Source organism: Embiotoca jacksoni, unplaced genomic scaffold (assembly GCF_022577435.1).
Source record: "Embiotoca jacksoni isolate LCO1_2020_lvr unplaced genomic scaffold, fEmbJac1.0.p SCAF_9, whole genome shotgun sequence".
Taxonomy (NCBI): Eukaryota; Metazoa; Chordata; class Actinopteri; family Embiotocidae; genus Embiotoca; species Embiotoca jacksoni.
In genome coordinates, this window is record NW_027185447.1 from 4,336,317 (window position 1) to 4,359,247 (window position 22,931).

Consider the following 22,931-nt stretch of genomic DNA (forward strand, 5'->3'; position numbering starts at 1 on the left):
TGGAAAACTGACCATGCTACGTCCCGCCCACCGATAATGGAAACCTGACTGGACTGCAGGCCTGTCAATCAAACAGAAAATACGTTATTGTTCATGATGGTATTATTTTCAGATGGACGAGCAGGAAACTAATAACAAGGAGTGAATTTAGCTAACAAAACTGAAATAACTTGTAAAAAGATTTATTAGTTGAATGGGAGTCTATGGAGCCGGAGACTTTTTGGAGCCAACCTCCAGTGGCACCATGTGGTATTGCAGCTTAAGGCACTTCTGAATCAGTCTGTGGATCCTACACACTGCTCCTTTAAAAGTCAGGCTGTTCCATACCTTGACAACCAGCAACTAATATTTGTGAATGAAAGACAGGAGAAAACCTGAGGACCAGAGGGAGGAGGAAAATCATCAAGTTCATATGTACACATGACAAGGAAACAAAATGACGTTAAAGTCCATCAAACATTTATTTGTGAATTCTATGACAAACAGGAGGCAGTTATAATAGGCCTAACTTGTTTTACAAGCTACATTGCTCGGAAAGAACAAAAAAAAAATCCCAGACCCCTTTAAAAATCCACATGGATCAAATTGTCCCCTTACGTCTTTAATGTTTGCTGCCATTTTTTTGTTTTTCATCAGCTTCAAAATGCACCTATGTACAGAAGAAATGCTCAAGTGTGGTCTATAAAGGGAGAGAGCTACATACTTCCACAGCGACCTGGGTCAGATCAGCTGTTGACATTCAGCTTTTCTCAAAGAAACAAAAAGGACAGAGTACAAACCTTTTCTTTTCAAGTAGCATTACAAGGGGACACGTTTCCTTTACTGTGTACTCATTTTATTTAGCTTTCATTGCATTCTCCTTTAATTAAAGAATTAAGCGTTATCAAAAAAAGAGACGAGTAGGTTATATAAAGCGAATATACAGGCAGTCTCGAGGCAATAGTTTAGCTAACATTATGAACAGCTAAGAATTCATGTACATATTCCCAGCATGTAAATATCATGTGAATGGTATGGAAAGACATTAAAAAAAGCTGGGAATAATCACATTGCTTTGACAGGCTTAGAGACACACAGGGAACAATAAGACTCATGGTTTGTGCCATGCAACCTGTAAGAAGTCCTCTGTCATTGGCTGGTGATGCTGTGTGACCTGTCCAACTGTTTTGTTAGTCGCTGAAATGCCTGAAATGACGTATAACCTGAGGGGGGAGGAGCCAATGTGACACCTGACAGGCAGGTGGAAAGGCTGTGGAGACAACTAACCAATGACATCAGAGTCGAGGACAGATTTGACTGCGCCACTGTTTGGACTGTTATAGAAAATATGTGAATGGGTTGCAGTACAGGTGAGATGTATTTCCAGCTCTGATATGCCACAGCTTGTGTTTGTTTTAATAAAAACCAAGTATAGTAGCAAAAATAGGAAAATAAAATGTGTTATTATTACTGTTTAGAGCAATAAAGTCCAAATTACTTAACGTGTGCAAATCTGTGAAAACATGAAACCATATTCCCTCTTTTTTTGCATCCTCTAATGTTACATAAGCACAGCAACAGTAGCAATTTCAAACATATGGCTGAATCTTCATGTTGTCTATTGAATCATATCGACTAAAACACAGGCCTGTCCTTAAATTAGCAAAATCAGCACAAAAGCATTCAGCTACAATGTAAAATCTGGTCTGAAGTTTCACCCATTTGGAGGTCTGGTCACAAAACGAACTAATTTCTGAAGTTCATCTAGACACTAAAATCCCTTCTTGGCTTGCAATGCATTTAATAGAGCAACAACAGAAGATGAGTATAAACACAAATCAGTCTGCACCTACTGCAAAAAGACAAATTAAGACATTTAATCTGAATTCCAGGAATTGGGCATCATCAAACAGTAAATTTGTAGTTGGAGCCAAATATTTGCAGAAAAATAAAAGTATTATTTAAGCCAAGACATCTTTGTAGAGGAAAGGCACTAAAGTGACCTTCTCATGTACAGTAAGACTCAATGACAATGGGTCTGAGGCCCTGGTACACAGTCATCAAATATATTCCAATGATCTATTATTATAAGCCACAGATACATTAATAGTGCTCTATATAATTAGATGAGGTGTCTCAGTTTATTAAAAAGTGTAAGAGGTAGAACAGAATCCAGGTAAAGCCTCTATCTAGAATTTTTGTTCCATGCATGTCATCAGAAACTTCATTAGAAAAAATCCCTACATTAAGGTCTCAACATTTAAATCATTATTTTTACACAGAAATTGTAATTGATCAAAATCATATAATATTTCAGCTAAATAATGACTTGTGCCTGTTATTTTGGAGGAGTTCTGTTTCTTTCCAGTTTTGAAACTAAAATTACATTCATTTTTCTGACATGTTCAACCGGTTACATCTTTGAATTTGAAACGGGAAGAAACGTTTTAAGGAAAGATTAAAGATTAACGGTTTATTATGACAGATTTTGTAGCCTTGAAGTGCTTCTGAAAAGCAGGAAATGTGCCAAGTCTAATAATAGTGTATGACAAAAGTTCCTTTGAGGTTTCAGACTCTTCATCCCGGTGTGTAGCGGGAGAGACTGTGGGACGACTGACTTATTATTGGACTGTGGTCACTGCAGGCAGGACTTTGGCCCGCCTGAAGCTCCAAGTTGGTCTGCCTGTGTAATACTCTGTGCTATGTATCAGTCAGGCTTATTTTACTGCACAAGATGTTTGGACCACAGTGAATCATTTTTCTCTTACCATGACTCTACTAATGTGTCTGATCTATTTCCAGTATAGGTAATAACATGGTGGCTCCTCTTGTTAACACGCAGTATAATTTGTGTTATGCACTTAAGGAGCCAAGATAATGGATAGTATTTGTCAAAAGTCGGAAGTGTGTTATTAACAGTCTTGATTATTTCAACCCCATGATTTGAAAAAAAACAACAAACAAACATGGATGCCTGCATGAAACTGTGTGTTGGGCCAGTTTTATTGACTTCATTGTGTTGGTATGGTGAAATTCAAACACCATATTTTTGAAAATAAATTGTCTTCGGCTTGATGTTGGCTGCCCTGGTCATTGACCCATATCTGAATTGAGGTTTGATCAACTGTGCCAGACCTCCACACTAGAAACCCAAAAATACTCCACTGAAAACCTTTGTTTGAAATCTTGACGTTACCATGTAGCTGTAGCTAAACTGTAGCTAACTGCGAGCATGGAACAAAAACAGCACATTTAGCCACATTTTGGAAGATATAAAATCGCCAGAAACATTATAAGTGTGTGATATTTAAAATATAATGCTATATTTTTCCAAGTAAAAAAAAAAAAAAAAAAAAAGGCATTTGCACATACAGGTCACTAGTGGTAAATTAACAATTAGTTCGGAGTGACTGAGCTGACTCGAACAGAAGACGCTGTGAAGACTTGGCATCCTTGAACACGAGTTTTGACTTATCGAAACATTAATGTTCATGAACTTTATACCAAAAGCACCAGTATGTACTTGAAGCGTTTTCCTTTTCTTTTGTTGTTGTTAAATACACAAAATGTATTCCGATCCAGTTAATTCTCCAGATGTGTAATGTAGCTAAAGACCTTAATGGAAATGTCGTGAAATGTAAAAGGGAATGGATTTTGTACTCAACCTTAATGGCTGTGCTTTTTGGGACACTTGGAATCATGAGGTTATTGGTTTTCTGTGGTGTAATTAATCAGATTGCTTTAAAACTACTTGTATTGTAGTTGTGGAAAAAAAAAAAAAAAAAAAAAAAAAAAAAAAAGCAGACAGTCTTGTCCTATGGCAATCAGGCCGGTAGCTTTTGAAGTGGTGACTGGTTTCATGCAGTTGGTTTTGTACCAGCAGTGAGGGCCACAGTGGAGACAGACAGCAGCATTTAGACTGTGGGTTTTCCTCAGGGTGTTATTTAAATACATCCACTGTTACTGTAATGCCCTATTTTAAACTGCTGAGTCATTAAATTGGGTGCAGAGACCGAGGAACGGTGGACTGCTACTCATACACAGTGGAAGAGACATATTAAAATAGACGGATAGATAGATGGGTAGATGCCTTGTTAAAAAGGCAGCAATCCCACAGCAGACTATACTCCAAATAGCACCATGATAACTAAATAGAAAGAATAGAAACAGGCTAATATATCAGCAAAAAAATCCATAAAAAAACAAAAAACTAAACAAAAATAATTTACTTTCCAGAAATATAATATAACCCTCGATATAAAAAAAGTTAATATAGTGTATACAATAAACCCTCCTACACCTGTTCACCATTTTGCCCCTCCTTCACTGTGGTACAGTACTTTATAGAATCTTTCGTACTGCCTGATTGTAATTATGTGCATAAAAACAATCTTATTCATTTAAAAAAAAAAAAAAAAAAAGGCCTGCTGGGTTTGTGTGTGTTTTAAATAGAGTCCAGTTTTGGTGTGAGCTGACTAATAGGCGATCTAACAGGCACTTTGAATATCAGTTGATTGATTAGAAAGAGAGTGACGTGGCAAACAAATGAGATAGGAGAACAAAAATGTAATAAAAACCCTTTCAAATATGATTGTTTTCAATTTACAGTATCATTTTCTATGTTTTCTATAAACTAATAAGACTCTTTGCCCTGTTACGTTTTTGTCAGTCCACATTTTTAGTCTTTAACTTCTTTACCAGATATTTCATATAGGTGTGCAGAAATCCTACTTAAAGACATTTTATATTTATCACTGACGGCAATTTAAAGCTGCATAATTTAGTAAATCAACTTGACAATAGTTTTAAAATATCATATTAAATACTTAAAACCTTTCATGAAATTCTTACTTGAAATAAGTAAAAACTTTCAGTGCTTTAACTCCTGACTGCAGATAGACAGCCACAGCTCTTCGCTTGTAAAGTTTAAAATGCTACATTTTCGTAGGGATCGCACAGTAGCTACGCCATCGGTGTAGTACTAAAACAGGAGAGACGTGTGTGAGAGCAGAGAGGGGTGATGAAAGAAGTTAAAGGTGAATATTATTAAACTGTCCCCTTCCTTAGGCCAGGGGACGTTAACATCAATAAACCAGATGGCTGACAAGTGAGAAACTGAATGTACAAACCAAACACACAGATACACATCTGGCAAAGACTCAAACTCTGAATCTTTTCTCTAATTAAAGGAATGGATTGAATCCATTCTCTTTTAACACAGTTCCGAGTTTCTGGTCATTGGTACTAATTTCTCCAAAGATAAGAGTGTTAGCAGTTTGGCTGTGACTGCACTGTGTCATTGATTCATTAGTCAACTCTTCTTATTTGAAATGTAGAGTGTAGGGATGCACATGATGGGCCATTATCATGTTTAACTTATCAAAACACTTCTTAACTTTGTAAATCAGATTTCAAAAGTTCAGTGTAGATGAACTTGATTTGCTGTCCTTCAAAAAACAAAAAGGGAATGCATTTGATGTGTTGGTTTTGCAAACTAGTGGCTGGAAACTTAAAAAGAAAACTGGTATAAGAAGAAAAAATAAAGATTATTAGTGCATCTCTATCCAGTGCCACGTGAACTCTGCAAGGGGCTCTGAGTTTGACTTTGCAATCAATCAGGAACTGTCCCCAATCAGCGTGCTGGAGGACTGTCGAATGTGTCTTCATCAGATCATCGCTAAAAGGTTTCAGGAGGAATCTTGACATCAGTGAAGCTCTATCTTCAAAAATATGAACAGGCTCTCTTTTGCCTACTGAAACAGATTCAAACCAAAATGATAATTGCAATTGGACTCTGGAGGATAACTTCTTTGAAGTAGGTGTTCATACATCAACAAGTTTTAAGTCACGGCTACAATACCACAAAATTTCCCCAAATTTGTGGCCAAAGTTCTTCTGGGATTGCAGGAGACTGTAAGGTCTAAACAGTTCAGGTTTACAAATCAATAACAATAGTAGGAGGTCTTCTCTGAGATCAGTTTCAGGGGTCCGTTACTGGAGTCCAGATCTGGTCACGCTGGGATACCCAACAGTCCTTGAGTTCTTCCTTTTGCGAACTAATAGGAGACACTGTAAACTAGTCCGCGACTGAAGTAGTTGTGTACTCAAGATGTAGCATTTTCAGATCCAGGTTGGAGACGCTCGCTGGAATGTTATTGTGCTATAATCAATCGAAAGCGGCGTAATTTCCCGGCACAGCATGTGTTTGTGACAAGGTTCAGAGAGAAACCATCTCTGGAGAAATCATGGGAGCGCTCCACCAGACGACATCTTGGAGACTAATGGTTTCAGAGCTGCAAATGCAACGTCAAGATCTTCTGAGCTGTGATGGATGTCTGCAGTAACACATGCACTTATTTCAATGCATACTCAAACAGGTGACTGCATCATTTCTTTGCACCTTAGATATCTGTAAATCCAACTGCTCGTTCAACAGCATGGTGTCAGGATGTCCTCACTGAGTTGGATCTTCAGTACAAGGCAGACCACTTGTAGTACCTGTTATTGTTCATGTTGGAGGTGTTTAGTAGTTCCAGTCTTGACATCATCGTTTTACTTGTTAGACTCTCCTCAGTTCATTGTTATTCTTGTTTAAGTGTGTGTCTGTGTTTTCTGTCCTGCTGGTAGTTTGGTTGGATCTGAGTTGGAGTTTTCGTCCTCCCTGTCCTTGGCATCAGAATGGTTCGGCCCAAGACAAGTCGGCGTTTATGAATGTGTGTGTGTGGCAGTAGGTTTGTGGGGCAGTGTGTGCAGTGTGCCATCAGTGTGTGTTATGTTTGGCAGTGCGCCTGTGTGGCAGGTTGTGGGTGTGTATGTACACTGGGTGATGTGAGAGTTGTGGGAAAGTGTCTTCATGGCAGTAGTGTTTGTGGAGAATCAGTATTGCTTTGTGTGTTTGTGTGTGTATCTTTGAATGTGTTGTGTGGCAGTAAAACTGTTGTCACTCGTTACAGGCTTCCACCTTCTCTTCTGTTGCCGCCGGAGACTCTTGTGGACGGTGCTTGCAGTGGCGAGTGGCGGCTCTCGATGGTCGGGCGAAGCAGGGAGACTGGGCAGCGCAGTCACAAGGTGCATCCTGGGAAAGAGAAATATGTCCTTTTTAGCCAAACATGCCGGTATAAATGGTCTTTTTTCATATATATTTCAAACATTTCTGGTTAAGCTTTAAGAACATACCACTGCAAGTTAAACTTCTAATATTTTATCTGACTGTCTGAAAATGCAAACATGGTTTTGCCATCATTCCAAGAAGTCGTGACCTTTTCTGAGAGATATTTAAAAAAAATGGTTAAAGCAGGCGCTCTCATTATGATGATAATGAATTGGTTTGCTTTGCAAGAGAAACACACAAGAACACAAATCCTCGTCTGTGCCTGACCCAAAACAAATTTCACCTGATGTCTACGACAACTGCTTTCATAATGTATGTATTGTCAAGTCTGTTGTCTGTTGAAGACTTTTTCTACCAATCAGCATTATAACTAGGTTATGCTCCACAGGAAATCGTTTGAAGACGATCCATCCTACTGGGCGTAGAGCTTGGGTTAATCTTAACCAATTAGCATGTGCAAAAAACGGCTGACACTCTGCCTTCGCTGCAACTATCTACCGTGTCAATCAAATAATTTTACCCTGACAACAGCGTATTTTTAAAATAAATGCCAGAAGCTTTAAGAGGCACTGAGCATTTGTTAATTGTTTTTCTGGTCACAAAGAGTTGAGAAATGTTTACACTGCGCTCGTCACTGTCACCAGCCGTCCAATCACAGTGAAGGAGGGGTGGTAGAAATGCGCTACACCGCTGATACTGGTTGCTGGTTGGTCCGCCAATCGTCAGCCCGCCAATCACCAGTCCGCCAGGCTACATTATAACAGCATTACAAAGAAACATTAAAACTGCAAGCAGTGATATGCGGGCCCTCGCGTGCTGCACGTCGGGGCCGCCGGCTCCCCGAGTTGCAGTTTAAATTTTTTTCTTGATCTCGTTCCTTATTCTTCTTTAAAAAAAATTATAATTTTTTTGGCGGCTTTAACATCTTCAAAAACTCATGAAAGTTGGTGCCTGATGCAAGTTTGGAGCATTGTTTGACCTTAAACATCAACTTCCTGTGTCATGGCGAAACATCAAACTTATCCGCGTCACCCTGGCTATACTATATACTATATACTCTATACTCTAAACTCTATACTATATACTATATACAAAAATGAATTTGGGGTCGAATGTTTTGGACGACATGCTATAGTATGACTTGTTTTGAATATTTCGGACGTCATAGTATGACTGGACGACATACTTTGGATATTTTGGATGACTGTTTTTAATCACTTTTTGGAGTATGACCTTTTTCTGAACTGACATGCATGCCTCAAGTTACTTCTCACTGAGGCAACTGCTCTAACCGATGGTTACTCGATGGTTGATGGTGATTCAACTTTTAGTGAAGTTGAAACATTTGGAGAAATTGAAAAAGTTTTGCACACACTACACATTACAAGTAGATATTTAATATCACTGCAGACCTCCTTGAAAACACGTATATCTACTATCCAAAGAATGTCTGCGGCAATTTTGGTCGCATTTGAATGAATATTTGTGGACGGTGGAGTTATAGGTTACAATGAGCCAAAGATTTGTCATAATGCAGAACCATTGCCTGGGAAGATTGGTGGTGCAGTGGTTAGCACTGTTGCCTCTCAGCTAGAAGGTTGGGGATTCGATTCCCTGCTTTGTTATGGCGTAAAAAAAAAAAAAAAAAAAATCATACTGCAGCATATCATCCAAATTATGAAAAAAAAGAAAAGTCATACTACAGCAAAAAGTGACCTAAAAGTCATTTTTGGGTCTCTTTTTGGACGACGTGCTATAGTATGACTTTTGGGTCATTTGTTGGCTGCCACGGGCACACCGATCGACGAAAACAAATTCTTATGATAACTTTTAATTCCAAACATGTTCAGAGGGCACAGACTAAATTTCAAGTCGGTCTGACAAAATTTGAAGGAGTCTGTTAAAGTACAACATGTGCGAATCGCCAAAAATGGTGACTAAATTCAAAATGGCGGACTTCCTGTTGACTTGACGTAATGGTGCGATGTAACTTTTTTGTACATCTAGGTATGACACACAAGTCCACCGAATTTCGTGCATGTAGGTAAATGTAGCCGCCGGGGCATCTCTTTAGGGGGCGCTAGCGAGCCATTTGGCCACACCCACTTGCGACTCCACTAAAATACAAAATTTTTCGCCAGGAGAGATGGGTGTACCAACTTTCGTGAGTTTTTAAATATGATAAAGCCGCCAAAAATGCAGTTGTTTACGGAGAATCATAACAATCGCTTGAATAAGAATAGGGCCTTCGCACCATCGGGGCTCGGGCCCTAATAATGCACCGTTGATAGAAATGGATAACTTAATTTGATAATTTGATCACATTATGCTCCTGAACGTGGCCAAGACCAGAGAGATGGTGGTCGACTTCAGGAGGAAGACGACGGAACATCAACGCTGTCTACAAGAAGGGGATGAGTCGACTCTTTTTCTTGAGGAATCTCCGATCCTTCAATGTGTGCAGAAAGATGTTGGAGATGTTCTACCAGTCTGTTGTGGCCAGTGCATTGTACTTCGCTGTGGTCTGCTGGGGGAGCAGCATTGGAGCCGGCGACACCAACAGACTTAACAAACTGGTTAAGAAGGTCGGCTCCATCATTGGCTGCAAACTGGACAGTCTGGAAAAGGTGGTGAAGAGGAGGATGCTGAGGAAACTATTATCCATATTGGATAATCCTGACCACCCTCTCCACCACCTGCTGCAGGGACAGAGGAGCACTTTCTCCAATAGACTCCTTCAGCTCCACTGTCACAAAGACAGATACAGGAGATCATTCCTGCCCACTGCAATAAGACTGTACAATAACTCACCTCTGGCAAAATCCATCACACAACAATGACACCGTTGTCTGTTTTTCTTGGTTTTTTTTAAACATAAAAAAACCAAAAAACTTTGCACTATTGTTTAGATAGTTTGAATTTAATTATTCTATTTTATTTTATTCTATTTTACTGTACATACTGTGCATTTTTATATTTCATATTTTTTACTGTTATTTTATTTCTTTCCTGTATCTATAAATGCTGCTGTAGCAAAAGATCTATCTATCTATCTATCTATCTATCTATCTATCTATCTATCTATCTATCTATCTATCTATCTATCTATCTATCTATCTATCTATCTATCTATCTATCTATCTATATTAAAAATCTAAACTGTATAGAATGCTTTTGAAAAATCAATGGAAGAGTTGAAGAGTACTTTCAAATTTGTAAAATGGGCTTAAACAAGCAAAACTACTGGTATGGTCCTCGTAATTTAAAAAAATAAAACTGCATTTCCATGGGTCTCACCTCAATCCCAGATCCTGCAGCGACGGCGTTGCTCATCGTTTCCTTCACTCCTCCCATGATGTTGACCATCTCCTCCCCAGCTGTCTGCCTCATAAACCTCTTATTGACAATCCTGGTCACGTTGTCATTGCCTCCACCCATCCCAGCCAGCGGGTTGAGCCCTCCGACTGACACACACTCCGGCTTGGGCTCATCCACGCTACCGAGGGCCCCTAAGACAGCGAGACCTCCGAGGGAGTCTCTTTGCGCTCTCTCCCCGGGCAGGGTGAGTCCTCCCGGGCTGCGGCTGCTGCAGACATTCCTGATGAACTCCTGGACCAGGCCTCCGTACCGCTGAGAGCTGGGCTCAGACCCGCACACTGCCGCTACGGAGGGCTTTCCTGCCGCGGGAGGCTGCCGAGCTGGGCTGGCAGTCTGGCTGGCACCTGATGCAAAACAGGGATCAAAGGTGGCTATTACAATGGAGAGGACTGATTGAATCCTGGAGGCATGCTTGCACTGTGGAGTCAATGTTTGCAAAATGTAATTAACAGGACTTTGGGTGATGTCAATGCTAGTTTAGGAATTTGTCTCTTATGTCTCTTATGGTAGAAGTTTGTGTTCTCCCTTTTCCATCTGGTGATGATTCACAAGTCTTCAAACAAAACTTCAACCACCTGGGCACTGATAGTTATGTTTAAAAAAAACACTCCACAGATAAACATAGAACGAATAACAGTCCCTCAAAACAGGCATTTTTTTGCAGTTTCAAGTTCAGATGTGTCCCAGTGTGTTTCTGTGATTGAGTGACGGCAGCTGGCAGGCCGAGCCCTGGCATCAGCAGGAGAATGGGCAGTCAAAGTAAACAATTTTGCATTGCAGCACATAATGGAAAGAGTGTTTAATTACTGCTATTGAAGAGTAAAGGTTTGTCCACAGCTATGTTTTTTACATTGCCCGTCTTATGTGTCTGAAGGAATGGATACACTCCTATTCTCTGAGAATGTGCTGCTGGATGTTCAGCTAGCAAGACAGAAAGCCAAAGAAAGGCAAACAGTGACTTTTACAGGTATGTTCATATGTCTAATGTTCTGCAGGTTACTATCTGATTAGTTATGTAGCCTGTAAACTGACTTTTGCAGTTCACTTTTCTCTTGTGGATGTTTGCTCAGCTGCTTATTCAACAGCAAGACTATACCGGTTTAAACGGTCTCCCATGCAGTGGATGAGACCGTTCCCGAAGGTCCCAGAGGGAAGTTTCTGGAAGCAGCTCCTATTTAAAGAATTCACTGTGAGCAGACACAAACTTTCTCTGAACCTTTGCGATGAACCCAAATTCACAGAAACTAAGAAACAGATGCTGTGTACATTCTGATCAAAACGATTAAAAAAACCCTTTTTCCCAGCAGAAATTTGGGCATTTCATTGCAGAGAATGCACATTGATCACATTAAAATGACTGCATTCCTTTTGGGTGAGCTTCAGGTTCCTGTTGCTGGACAAGTTGGCTCACTGTCATGGCCATCGTTAATGGCCTGTGCTTTTTCTGCTGTTTGTTGATGTCACCGAGCAACCAGCTGGCACACCTGCTACTAATTAGCTAGTGTTTCCTGACAGCACTATCCGTCCCGCATAATTTGGTTTTAAAGTAAAACCAAAAGTTGCAAACAGGAAATATGCCTCAGTCCTTTTTGTGCCTTGATTTACATTTTTTTAATATTTTAGGGAATTTTTTAGAGTCAAAGAAGAAAGAGAATTTGATCGATAATTTGATAATTACTTTCTCCTTTCGTCGAGAAAGGAGAAAGTAATTATCAAATTATCGATCAAATTCTCTTTCTGCAGCAAGGCGATAACATACTAATAAGTTAAAGAAAATTCTCCGTTACTCGTCAAACACATGCAGTTTCTTACCTAGGTCACCCCTCCAGAGCGACTCTGTGCTTCCGGCGTGCTCCACCACGCTGAAGAGGCTGGACAGGCCGTCGGTGAGGCCGCTCAGGACGGGGCTGTCCCTGGTGGTGGTGGAGCGAGCCCACGCCGAGCCGCCTCCACCACTGATGGGTCTCTGCTGGAGGCTCCACAGGCTGCGGTCCCTGGGGGACGACGTCCCATCCAGTCTGGAGGTGGAGCCTCAAAACAAAACAAAATTCAAATCAATTCAATTCAATTTTATTTATATTGCGCCAAATCACAACACAGGTTATTTCATGGCACTTAACACATTAAAGTCCTTACAGCAAGACTTTACAATATTATACAGAGAAACCCAACAATTCAACAATTCCCACATAAGCTAGAAGCTCAAAACAAAACAAAACAGTTAGATAGCTCACTCTTCAGAAAGTGTACATTGAAAATGAATGAAGTGGGTTAATAGAGCCATAACAACATAACCTGTATTAAAATAAATGCTTAAAATGTTTGTATTACCTGACGACACTCTGCGCTGTAATTTTGGTGATCCGTACTTGGGTGAGCAGCACGGCCTATCGATGCGACTGTGAACTTTATCCAGTGATGTCGATATCTGCCGAGTTCGGGCTGACGCCAACGAGGAGGTGGTTGTTGATGAGGCGCGAGGAGACCAGGGTTTCTGTAACCCCGCCCCTCTGCTGCTGGGAAGGGTCTCGGTTTGAAGCCCAATGCTCACGTACTGGGCTACAGTCTGTGTGGACCTGGAGGATACTCCGACCGCCTGGGTGGACAAATGGATGTGATGGAGGTTACATGTTTCAGAGAAGGATAACATACAGAGTGGAGCATGCTTTCTCTTGAAGCTACAGTAGGTCATCATGTATTAGTATATGGCAAAAATCTTCATATTATCATGTAGTAGACAAAATATGTTCTTAAAAGATGTAGCATCTGCCAGTTCATTTACATTATCTTAACTTGTTTCCAGTATGAATCAGCTTATTTAAAGAATTTTTTTTTTTTTAACATTAGACAATTCTTGAAACTTTTAAATTGAATCTTATTAGCTCAAATACATTTCCCGTACTGGCATTTCCTTTTTTGCAAAAAACATAAAGCAAGCCAGTTAGGATTCAAAAATAGACCACACATACTTTATAGGATGGAGAATCATAAGAAGAAGCGTTACCTGACTCCCAGGCTCCTTGCTGGATTTCCTTTCCAGAGATGAAGAGCGAATGGCCTGCCGGACACAGTTGGTCATCTCCTTCATGTCGTCACTTAAATTTGCCGAAATCTCCCCGATCTCCAGGCCGTGGAAAGCAGACGAGGACGTCATCCCTTCAACCACACTGCTGGTTGAGCTGCTGACGCTGTTATTGATGACACTAGGCATAGAGCTGGTAAAGCAGCCGCTTCTGCTCTCCAGCAGCTCTCTGTGCTGCTTGGACAGAGAGCTCAGCCACTGCTCATAAGAAGAGAAGGAGGATGCAGGTTGTTGATGTTGAAGCTCCAAGGTTTCAACGCCAGTGTCCGAACCGTTCAGTCCCAGGGAGGAGCCCCCATTCTGGGTGTGCTGTAGCTCCCTGAACTCCTGGCTCCGTCTCTGATGCTCCATGCGTCGCACCGCGGGAGGGCTGTAGTAGATCCGGATGCCGGTGCGGTCTGGAGCAGTGTAGCTCCTCTGCACAAACTCCAGGTCCAGCTGTGATCCGACTAAGCTGCTGCAGGAGCCGCTGGGACCGTCCCAGGTTTTATAGGTGTCCGCGATCTCTGGGGTCTGGGACAAGAGACAAAAGTACAGAATCTTTGTCAACACATGAATGAATCCAGTCTTTGATTCACTAGTTTTCCAAAAGTGATGTCAATACATAGAGCATAATGGGATAATATTATACTATTAATGATTAAACATTTTAAATAACTCATAACCTCATTGGTCAGGTAGGTCCAGTTCTTCCTGTTGATGTCACCCAGCTCTGGCCGAATAAAAAGAGGCGGGTCTGCAAACTGTATTTTCTCCTCCCGATTGGCTGCTCCATTGACCTGCGCTCCCTCCAGCTCTAATGCGGATTTGATCCTGTTCACAAATAAGTTGATAAGAAAAGAGAAGTTATGGTTCAAGAGTAATGATGTACCAGTAATAAACTCACTAAACAAACTGAGTTTAGTTTTGAAAAAATACATTTTCTCTGTGTATTCAAACTAATGTAAATACCAGTGTTTTTAATTGTTACCTTAGTGATCCTGTTCCATTAGCAACGACTAAGTCCGCAGAGGATTCGCCACTCGATGGCTTCGACTGTGAGGACAAAAAAGCCACAGACTGTCAGTGAAAAGGGAATCACTGCTTCTCACAGCTTATTAGCATTTAAACGACCTGCATCATCTGGAGCAAATTGCTCCTGCAGCGTCCTTCGTTTCTACATTAATGTTTTTTCACACCATAGAAGACATCTACACATTCCTTTCTTTGCCAGCCACTTCCTCTGCAGCTGTTATGACAGGAGGAATGGGAGACTTGGTCTGGTGTAATATATCTGCGTGGAAACACACACTCACTCACACCCAGATGGTAATGCTGAGTCAGTGTGTTTCAAACTTGAAGCCATTTCCCCTCAGAGGAAAGAGGCAGAATGAGAAAGAGAGAGTGTGAGGAGGGATGAGGACATCTGCAGATAATGCGCTTATTTGTCCAGATGCACTGCTGGATTTTCGCTTTCACCTGCAGCTCAAGAACCAGACGGCCTGGATGTGTACCCTATACTGACAGAAAGATAAATACATACTACTTCAGTGCTTCCCAAACAGCGTAGTTATATATTAGGGGGCTAGTTCCTCCATCCATCATCATCCATCATCTTCCGCTTATCCGGGGTCGGGTCGCGGTGGCTGCAGGCCAAGCAAGCTGACCCAAACTTTCCTCTCCCCCGCAACATCTTCCAGCTCATCCTGGGGGATCCCGAGGCGTTCCCAGGCCAGCCGGGAGATATAATCCCTCCAGCGTGTTCTGGGTCTTCCCCGGGGACTCCTGCCAGTTGGGCGTGCCCGGAAAACCTCCAGAGGGAGGCGCCCAGGAGGCATCCTGATCAGATGCCCGAACCACCTCAGCTGACTCCTTTGGACGCGAAGGAGTAGCGACTCAACTCGAAGTTCCCTCCTGATGTCCGAGCTCCTTACCCTATCTCTATAAGGATGAGCCCGGCCACCCTACGGAGGAAACTCATTTCGGCCGCTTGTAGCCGCGACCTCGTTCTTTCGGTCACGACCCAGAGCTCGTGACCATAGGTGAGGGTCGGAACGTAGATCGCCCGGTAAACTGAAATCTTCACCTTCCGGCTCAGCTCCCTTTTCACCAACACGGTCCGGTGCAGCGCCTGTTGTACTGATGCAGCCGCACCGATCCGGCGGTCGATCTCCCGCTCCATCTTCCCCTCACTCGTGAACAAGACCCCGAGATAGTTAAACTCCTTCGCTTGAGACAGGCACTCCGTCCCCACCTGGAGGGAGCAATCCACCAGTTTCCAGCAGAGAACCATGGCATCAGATTTGGAGGCCTCATCCCCGCTGATTCACACTCGGCTGCAAACCGCCCCAGTGAGTGCTGGAGGTCGCGGTCCGAAGAGGCCAACAGGACCACATCATCTGCAAACAGCAGAGATGCGATCTGGTGACCCCCAAACCCGATGTTCTCCTCCCCCCGGCTGCGCCTAGATATCCTGTCCATGAAGGTCACAAACAGGATCGGTGACAAAGGACAGCCCTGGCGGAGGCCATCGCCCACTGGAAACAAGTCTGACTTATTGCAGAGAATACGAACACAGCTCCTACTGTGGCTGTACAGAGACCGGATGGCCCGTTGCAACGGGTCTGGCACCCCGTACTCCCGCAGCACCCCCCCCAAAATCCCCGGGGGACCCGGTCAAAAGCTTTCTCCAAGTCCACAAAACACATGTAGACTGGATGGGCAAACTCCCAGGACCCCTCCAGTAGTCTTGCGAGGCTAAAGAGCTGGTCCACTGTTCCATGACCGGGACGGAATCCGCACTGCTCCTCTTGAATCTGAGGTTCGACAAGCGGTCGACACCTCCTTTCCAGCACCGTGGCATAAGCTTTGCCTGGGAGGCTGCGTACTACGATACCCCGATAGTTGGAGCACACTCTCCGGTCCCCTTTTTTGAAAATGGGAACCACCACCCCGGTCTGCCAGTTCAATGGCACTGTTCCCGACCCCCATGCGACAGCCCAGCAATGTCCAGCGCCTTCAGCATCTCAGTCCCTGCTTTCCCTTCTTGAGTCGTCGGATGGTTTGCCAGAATTTCCTTGACCGAAAGTCCTTCTCCATGGCCCCCCCTAACTCCTCCCATGGCCCCCCCTAACTCCTCCCATGCCCGAGTTTTAGCACCTGTGACCACCATAGCTGCAGCCCTTCTGGCCTGCCGGTACCTCTCAGCTGCTTCAGGAGACCCCTGAGCCAACCAGGCCCGAAAAGCCTCCTTTTTCAGCTTTACAGCTTCCCTCAGTTCTCGGGTTGCCGCCAAGACAGGCACCGATGACCTTCCGACCACAACTCTTAGCAACCGCATCCACAATAGAGGCTTTGAACATGGTCCACTCAGACTCCATGTCCCCAACCTCCCTCGGTATGTGAGAAGTTCTTCCGGAGGTGAGAGTTGAAGATCTCACGGACAGACGTTTCCAATTTACCCTCACTACACATTTGGGCTTGCCAGGTCTTTCCAGCCGACTCCTCCATCATCTGATTCAACTCACCACCAGGTGGTGATCGGTTGACAGCTCTGCTACTCTGTTCACCCGAATGTCCAAGACATACGGCCGCAGATCAAATGATACAACTACAAAGTTGATCATTGATCTCCGGCCTAAGGTGTTCTGGTACCAGGTACACTTATGAGCCACCTTATGCTCGAACATGGTGTTTGTTATGGCCAAACCATGACTAGCACAGAAGTCCAGTAACAAAACACCACTCGGGTTCAGATCGGGCAGGCCGTTCCTCCCAAACACCCCCTGCCAGGTTTCTCTGTCGTTGCCCACGAGCGTTGAAGTCTCCCAGGAGAACTAGAACCCAGGAGTCGGAAGGCGCCGCCCTTTCCAGGACTCCCCCCACCGACTCCAAGAAGGCCGGATACTCCGAACTGCCATTTGGTGCATAAGCACAAACAACAGTCAGAGTCTTCCTCCCTGCAACCCGCAGGCTCATGGAGGCGATCCTCTCATTCTCCAGGGAGAACTCCAACATATCGGCGCTCAGCCGGGGGCTCGTGAGTATCCCCACTCCCGCCCGACGCCTCTCACCCTGGGAAACTCCAGAAAAGGATAAAGTGAGACCAGTTTGCCTTAGCTGATTCCCCGGACAACATAGCTCCCAGGATCACTGAGCCACTCAAGCCCCTCCACCATGTTAAGGTGGCGATTCACAGAGGGCTGGTTCCTCTTCAAATATATATTTTTTAAATAACACATATCTCAAATAAAGCATAATAAATTGCATGTTTACACCAAAGGTTTGCACATTTATACTGCACCCGTTTATCAATATCATTGATATTGTAATGTGCGCAAGTCATAAATACGTGCCCTTCAGTCGCACTAAAATACACTAGCAATCACTTCTCCTATAAGTACTTTTAGGTTTTGTAAATATAATTACAGGTGCTAAAGCAATCTATTTGCATTTCACCTCCCAGTATTTTGCATGTTCAAGTAGAAATGGCCAATATTACATATGCATTCGGGGCAAACACGCAAAATGGACACCGTGTGTTAAATTGCACATTTGAAAGACGCAATCATCACTGCACGTCATTAGTAGAGCAGCTTGGAGATTTCTTTGTTGGTGAGGTGAAGTTGGCACGTGCTAACACACGCAGACCTTTACTAAATCAGGCTCTCAATGTTCTAACTCTGGTCAAACAGACTGAAAAATGCAGTTAAGTGTTACACTAACTGGCCTGATGGAGGCGCTATGATCAACCATCAGAAGTCTTTGAAAGGTCCAACAGTATAAGACAAGCAGAGTGGAGAGTAGATAAGATTTGTTGGGGACAGAGCACAACACAGACACCTTCGGAGAAACTGAGACGAAGGCAGAGTGAATTTAAAAGATGACAAACTACTCCTGCCAAGTTTCCAAAGCAGGACACAGTTATTAAAGTGAGTGAGATGGGATCACAACAGAGAGGAAGGAAGGAAGAGGAGGGAGATGGATGAGAAGGGGGATGAAGGGAATGATTGGAAAGGAAAGACGGTGAGAAAGGAAGGACAAAGACACCCTCACACTGTAAACCTAAAAAAAAAAAAAAAAAAAAAAAGCAGAGAGAGAGGGATGATGGATGAGTCCTAACTGTGCCTCTGGGTCTGTATTCGTGTGTGTGTGTGTGTGCGTGTGTGTATTTTGAGGAAAAGACCTTTAATGACCACTGACGTAATCCCTCTTCATCCCTTGCTGACATGTTGCCGCAACTTGGCCGTGACTGCGCTGCTGTATAATCAGCAAATATGACTGTGTTTTTCCCAGCGAGCTCAGCTCAACCACAGTGAGGCAATTACACCAGCGAGGGCGCTCCTTACTCACATCATGGTATTAACAGCTGTGTGGTCACTGTTAGCGTCAACTTGAAAAAAGCTGCTGTGTTCAGAAGGAAAATATGTGTTGCTACAAGTACAGGTGAGAAGATCCAGGAAGCCCAGTTTGATTAACAGATCCAGATGTCTAAACGCTACACAGTGGTAGGGTTGCATGGCATTAAAATGTATGCTTATCATACCGTGTACAAGAGCTCATTACTGGTATTGAAAAAAATGCTAAAAAAAGGAGATATGCGCCTGCGCGGTGCAACTCCTTTCCTCCTTCACTGCCTGTCAGACAAAGCAGTGGGCGCAACACACAAATGCCGCAGAGAAAGCAAAACAAAAAGTGATTGAAAACAATATGGGATAACTATGGCTATCTTAAAATGAGGTTCTCTTTGAGGATGGATATCCAGTTTGCAATAAATGTGACGCAGAGTCTCCAAAGGAGAAAACACAACAAACATCTTCAAGAATCGCTCCGTGCAGATCAAAGTTATAACTTTAATGCCGAACAAATGACGTGCAATTGTTTAAAAAAACGTTGATCATAAAATGCGCTATTGAAATAATATTTCACATCTTGGCTCCCAACTCCATCTTTTCCAGCTTGGGGTGCTGACATCACCTCGTTTAATGTGAAAGCAGTTCTAGTTGAGCTTTCACACACCTGCAGTAAACTGTCAACTTTGATTTGATATACCTTCGATGTCCTCCTTATCTCAGACGTACACCTCGATACACTTTGATTCAATCATTCCCTCCCCCCTCCCCCCCAGCCCCCCCGCCATACCTTCCCCTGTTGTGCAGTGGCCTCTCTCAGCCTCTGCTCCCACTGAGCTCTCTCCTGGCTGAACCTCTCCAGCAGCTCCAGCTTCTCTCTGCCCCAGTTCCTGTCTCCGATCTGAAGCTGGTTGGTCCGCAGGTCAGTCAACGGGGAGAGACAGGACGAGATGAGACGAAAACATCAAAGGACGCGGAAACAAGATGGAGGTGATGTGCACATTGTCACCCGTGTAAAAAACCCAAACATAACAAGTGCTCATATTTTCAAATCTCTCCATCTACTTAAGCCAGCCATTTGAACCTGCAGTGTTGAACCTTGGCCAGTGAGAGTAATTCCAAAAACACTGAAGACGTCCTTCCATCATAGATTCGGACTACTCCATCGCTACTGTTGTGTCGGTTTTGATCAATTTGGTCCGATAACATTTGAAATGTTTTAAAATATTTTATACCCATTTAAGTTAGCATAGGACTAAACTGGAAGTTGGCTGTCAGATGTTTCTGTTGTGCACGCTGTGCTCATAGAGGATGACCAGTATGTATCCATCTAGCCAGCACGAGAGTAACTCACCAGACACCGGATTCATAGACTGTGATTAAAGAGAGACTGACTGTGTCTGGCGGTGGTAGATTTAATCAGCTTGTATGAGCTCGTTTAGCAAGAGCTTGAATGTAATGGACATTCATTTATATGTAAAAGTCCTTCTTGAGTCAATGTGTCTTCACAGTTTGTTCCATCCATGTAAACAGAGTCACAGGTTTGTCCTGTTACGTTCCAGCTCAACTTGATCCACACTCACTTACACACACATTTACCTGTTTAGTTAGGTCCATCACAGCTGCGTAGGAGTCAGCCAGGAGGTGCTGGTGCTCCTCACGTTCCCTCTTCAGCGCCACCTTCAGGTCTGGAGGGTCCAGTGCATCAGTGCAGGGAAGAGCCGTTGCTGTTTTGCCTGCTTTAGTCTCGAGCTGGAAGGTGAAAAGCACAGCAGTCATTATAAATTTTGCTCAAGTACAGAGATCTATACATTTGAATCTTTCTTTTTTCATTAAACTGAAAGTTTTATGAACTTTATCTTGTTTAAATCACCACTGTTTGATAAGGCAGTGCTTAGCAGTAGCAAAATGAACAATTACGGATAAGAAAATATCACAGTGTCACCAAACTTTTCATTTTTTTCAGTAACATTACATATTAAAAACAGTTTCCATCCAGCACTCCATCCTCGCTCATCTTCCATTCTGCTGCTCGGAAGCAACAACTCTGCTTTCTTTTCAGCTAAATTTAAAGTTTAGTTCTTCGAGTTCAGGTTTGAGTTGAAGTTCTTCTAATTGTGTTATCAGTGAAATCCGAGAGATTGAAGATCTTTAATTCAAATAAAAATAGCATAATTTCAGAATATGAATACCCTTGTATAAGAGATTAAACTAATAAAAGCTGTGCATTGAAATCTCCCTTAAGCCAAAAGACACAACCATTACTGGCAATTCCATCTTTTGGATAATAAAGTTAAATTTGAATTTAAAAATACACGAGTGTTATATGAGCATTTTTAGTGTTGGAGCTGAACCAGGTGATACATTTAACTGCTTTGTATTCTTTGCTTCATTAAATCTATGAATACGAACCACATTTCAATAAAAAAAAGTCTATCTGCAAGATAAACTAGTAAAGTTTACTGTATGACCTTATTTGTTGAGCGTTTGTTTTGTCTTCAGTGTTTTGATAAAGAATGGTAATAAAACATCACACCAGATAAATAACAAAGTCATAAAACAATAATAGCATATTATGCAGGAAATACAATATGTCAGTAAAAATGCAATACAAAGTCATTAGATAATAATAATGGACTAAAACGTTCAACACTTCCCCTCATGAGAACAAGTATCCAGGTCAAAATGGAAGTACTAAAGTAAAATCAAAATGTCTCCCATATTTTCAGTGCTGCCTGCAATTAACAGTATTTAGTCTCTCCACCAACAGTTTGTGTCTTTGAGTGTAAACAACGTAGGACATTCGTCATGACTCCAGGTATGACTCATTCAACCACACAGATATTTATGATGGGAAGTCCCGGTGTCTCTGTGTGCCTCATCTTTCTGTTGCTGTTTTTCCTCTCTGAATGCCTCCCTGCTATACTTCCTGTCTTCCTCTGTGCTTCTCACCCTCTGTCTATCTGTCTCACCTCTTCTCCGTCTCCTTGCAGCTTTCACACCTTCTATTTTGAGCCCTCTCACCCCTTTTTTTTTTTTTTTCACTCTCCGTGAATCTGGCCTGCTGTCACAGAGCCTCTAGGTGGGATCACTTAAATTTTTTATGAGCAGTTCTGCTTTTTTCTTTTTCCTCTGTCTGAGCCTCATAGTTCAGACAGCCAACAACACCGGGGCCATCAATCTGACAAACAGGCAAACGCACGCACACAACAGACCCATCAATCCCCTCTGCCTCTCTCAGTCTGGCTCTGTGGCGTCCGTTCTAATGCTAATGGGCCCGTCGGGCAGCCAATCATAGTGTAACACACGCACACTTAACCCAACTCCCGTCTCCAATAGCAACACGCTATTTCTCGCTCATGATGAAGAGGCCGTAATGAGCCCCTCGTCTTAACGAGGTTTACTGCTGAGGCGGTGACAGGGAGGCCGTTTCACTGGATGACTGCCGTTGATTGGTGGATCAGAACCGCCTGGTTCACGACTCGCTGCTCACAATTGAGCAAGTTCAATTACTTCAATTCAATCAACTAAAACTTTGAATATGAATGCAGACGGTGGATTTATTAATTAAGTTCTCCCAGAATAATCCCAGCAAGAGACTTAAGGTCCTGACTGTTGAAGAATCGTTTTGGCATAATACCAAAAACTCAGACCGGAAAGACATTTTTTACATTAATCGTGTGGCTTTCCAGTTAATTTCTTCAATAGAAAAGCAGCTGTTTATGGAAATCTAAATTTATAGAAATACAGCCGAGCGTTACTAACAACACAGTGGCAACGACCGCCTGTTAGACCCAGAGGGGTCTTTGAGCGGAGTCCACTTACCATCATCTATTGTTTTATTATCATCTTGGCAATCAGACAATCTCTATTCTGATATTTAAGTATTTCCACCACTATTATCGGTCTCTAGTGTAAACTGTTGTGTAGTTAAATATCAAATTAGCAACGCCTGCAGTCAGATTTCCTGTATATTTGCTTTAATAAGTGCTGACTGCTTGCTGAGCTAGAGCCACTATATTGTTAATACAACAAACTATATAAATAACGT

The 22,931-nt window shown here is 42.7% G+C and overlaps 1 protein-coding gene across 2 annotated transcripts in view; it reads right to left on the reverse strand.

Moving 5' to 3' along the window:
* Positions 1-437: 437 nt before the first annotated feature.
* mtcl2 (microtubule crosslinking factor 2) overlaps positions 438-22,931 on the reverse strand; it is a 112,047-nt gene continuing 89,553 nt past the window's right edge. The window contains exons 16-25 of one of the 2 annotated variants that reach the window (XM_069141565.1): positions 20,480-20,632; positions 19,671-19,787; positions 14,521-14,585; positions 14,216-14,363; positions 13,473-14,063; positions 12,800-13,064; positions 12,281-12,499; positions 10,388-10,812; positions 7,712-7,840; positions 438-7,054 (exon numbers count right to left, since the gene is read on the reverse strand). In XM_069141565.1, the coding sequence (XP_068997666.1) occupies positions 6,920-7,054; positions 7,712-7,840; positions 10,388-10,812; positions 12,281-12,499; positions 12,800-13,064; positions 13,473-14,063; positions 14,216-14,363; positions 14,521-14,585; positions 19,671-19,787; positions 20,480-20,632 (2,247 nt within the window). In that variant the 3' untranslated portion in view covers positions 438-6,919. The remainder of the gene's footprint in view (positions 7,055-7,711; positions 7,841-10,387; positions 10,813-12,280; positions 12,500-12,799; positions 13,065-13,472; positions 14,064-14,215; positions 14,364-14,520; positions 14,586-19,670; positions 19,788-20,479; positions 20,633-22,931) is intronic. The other variant, XM_069141566.1, reaches the window with a different exon arrangement.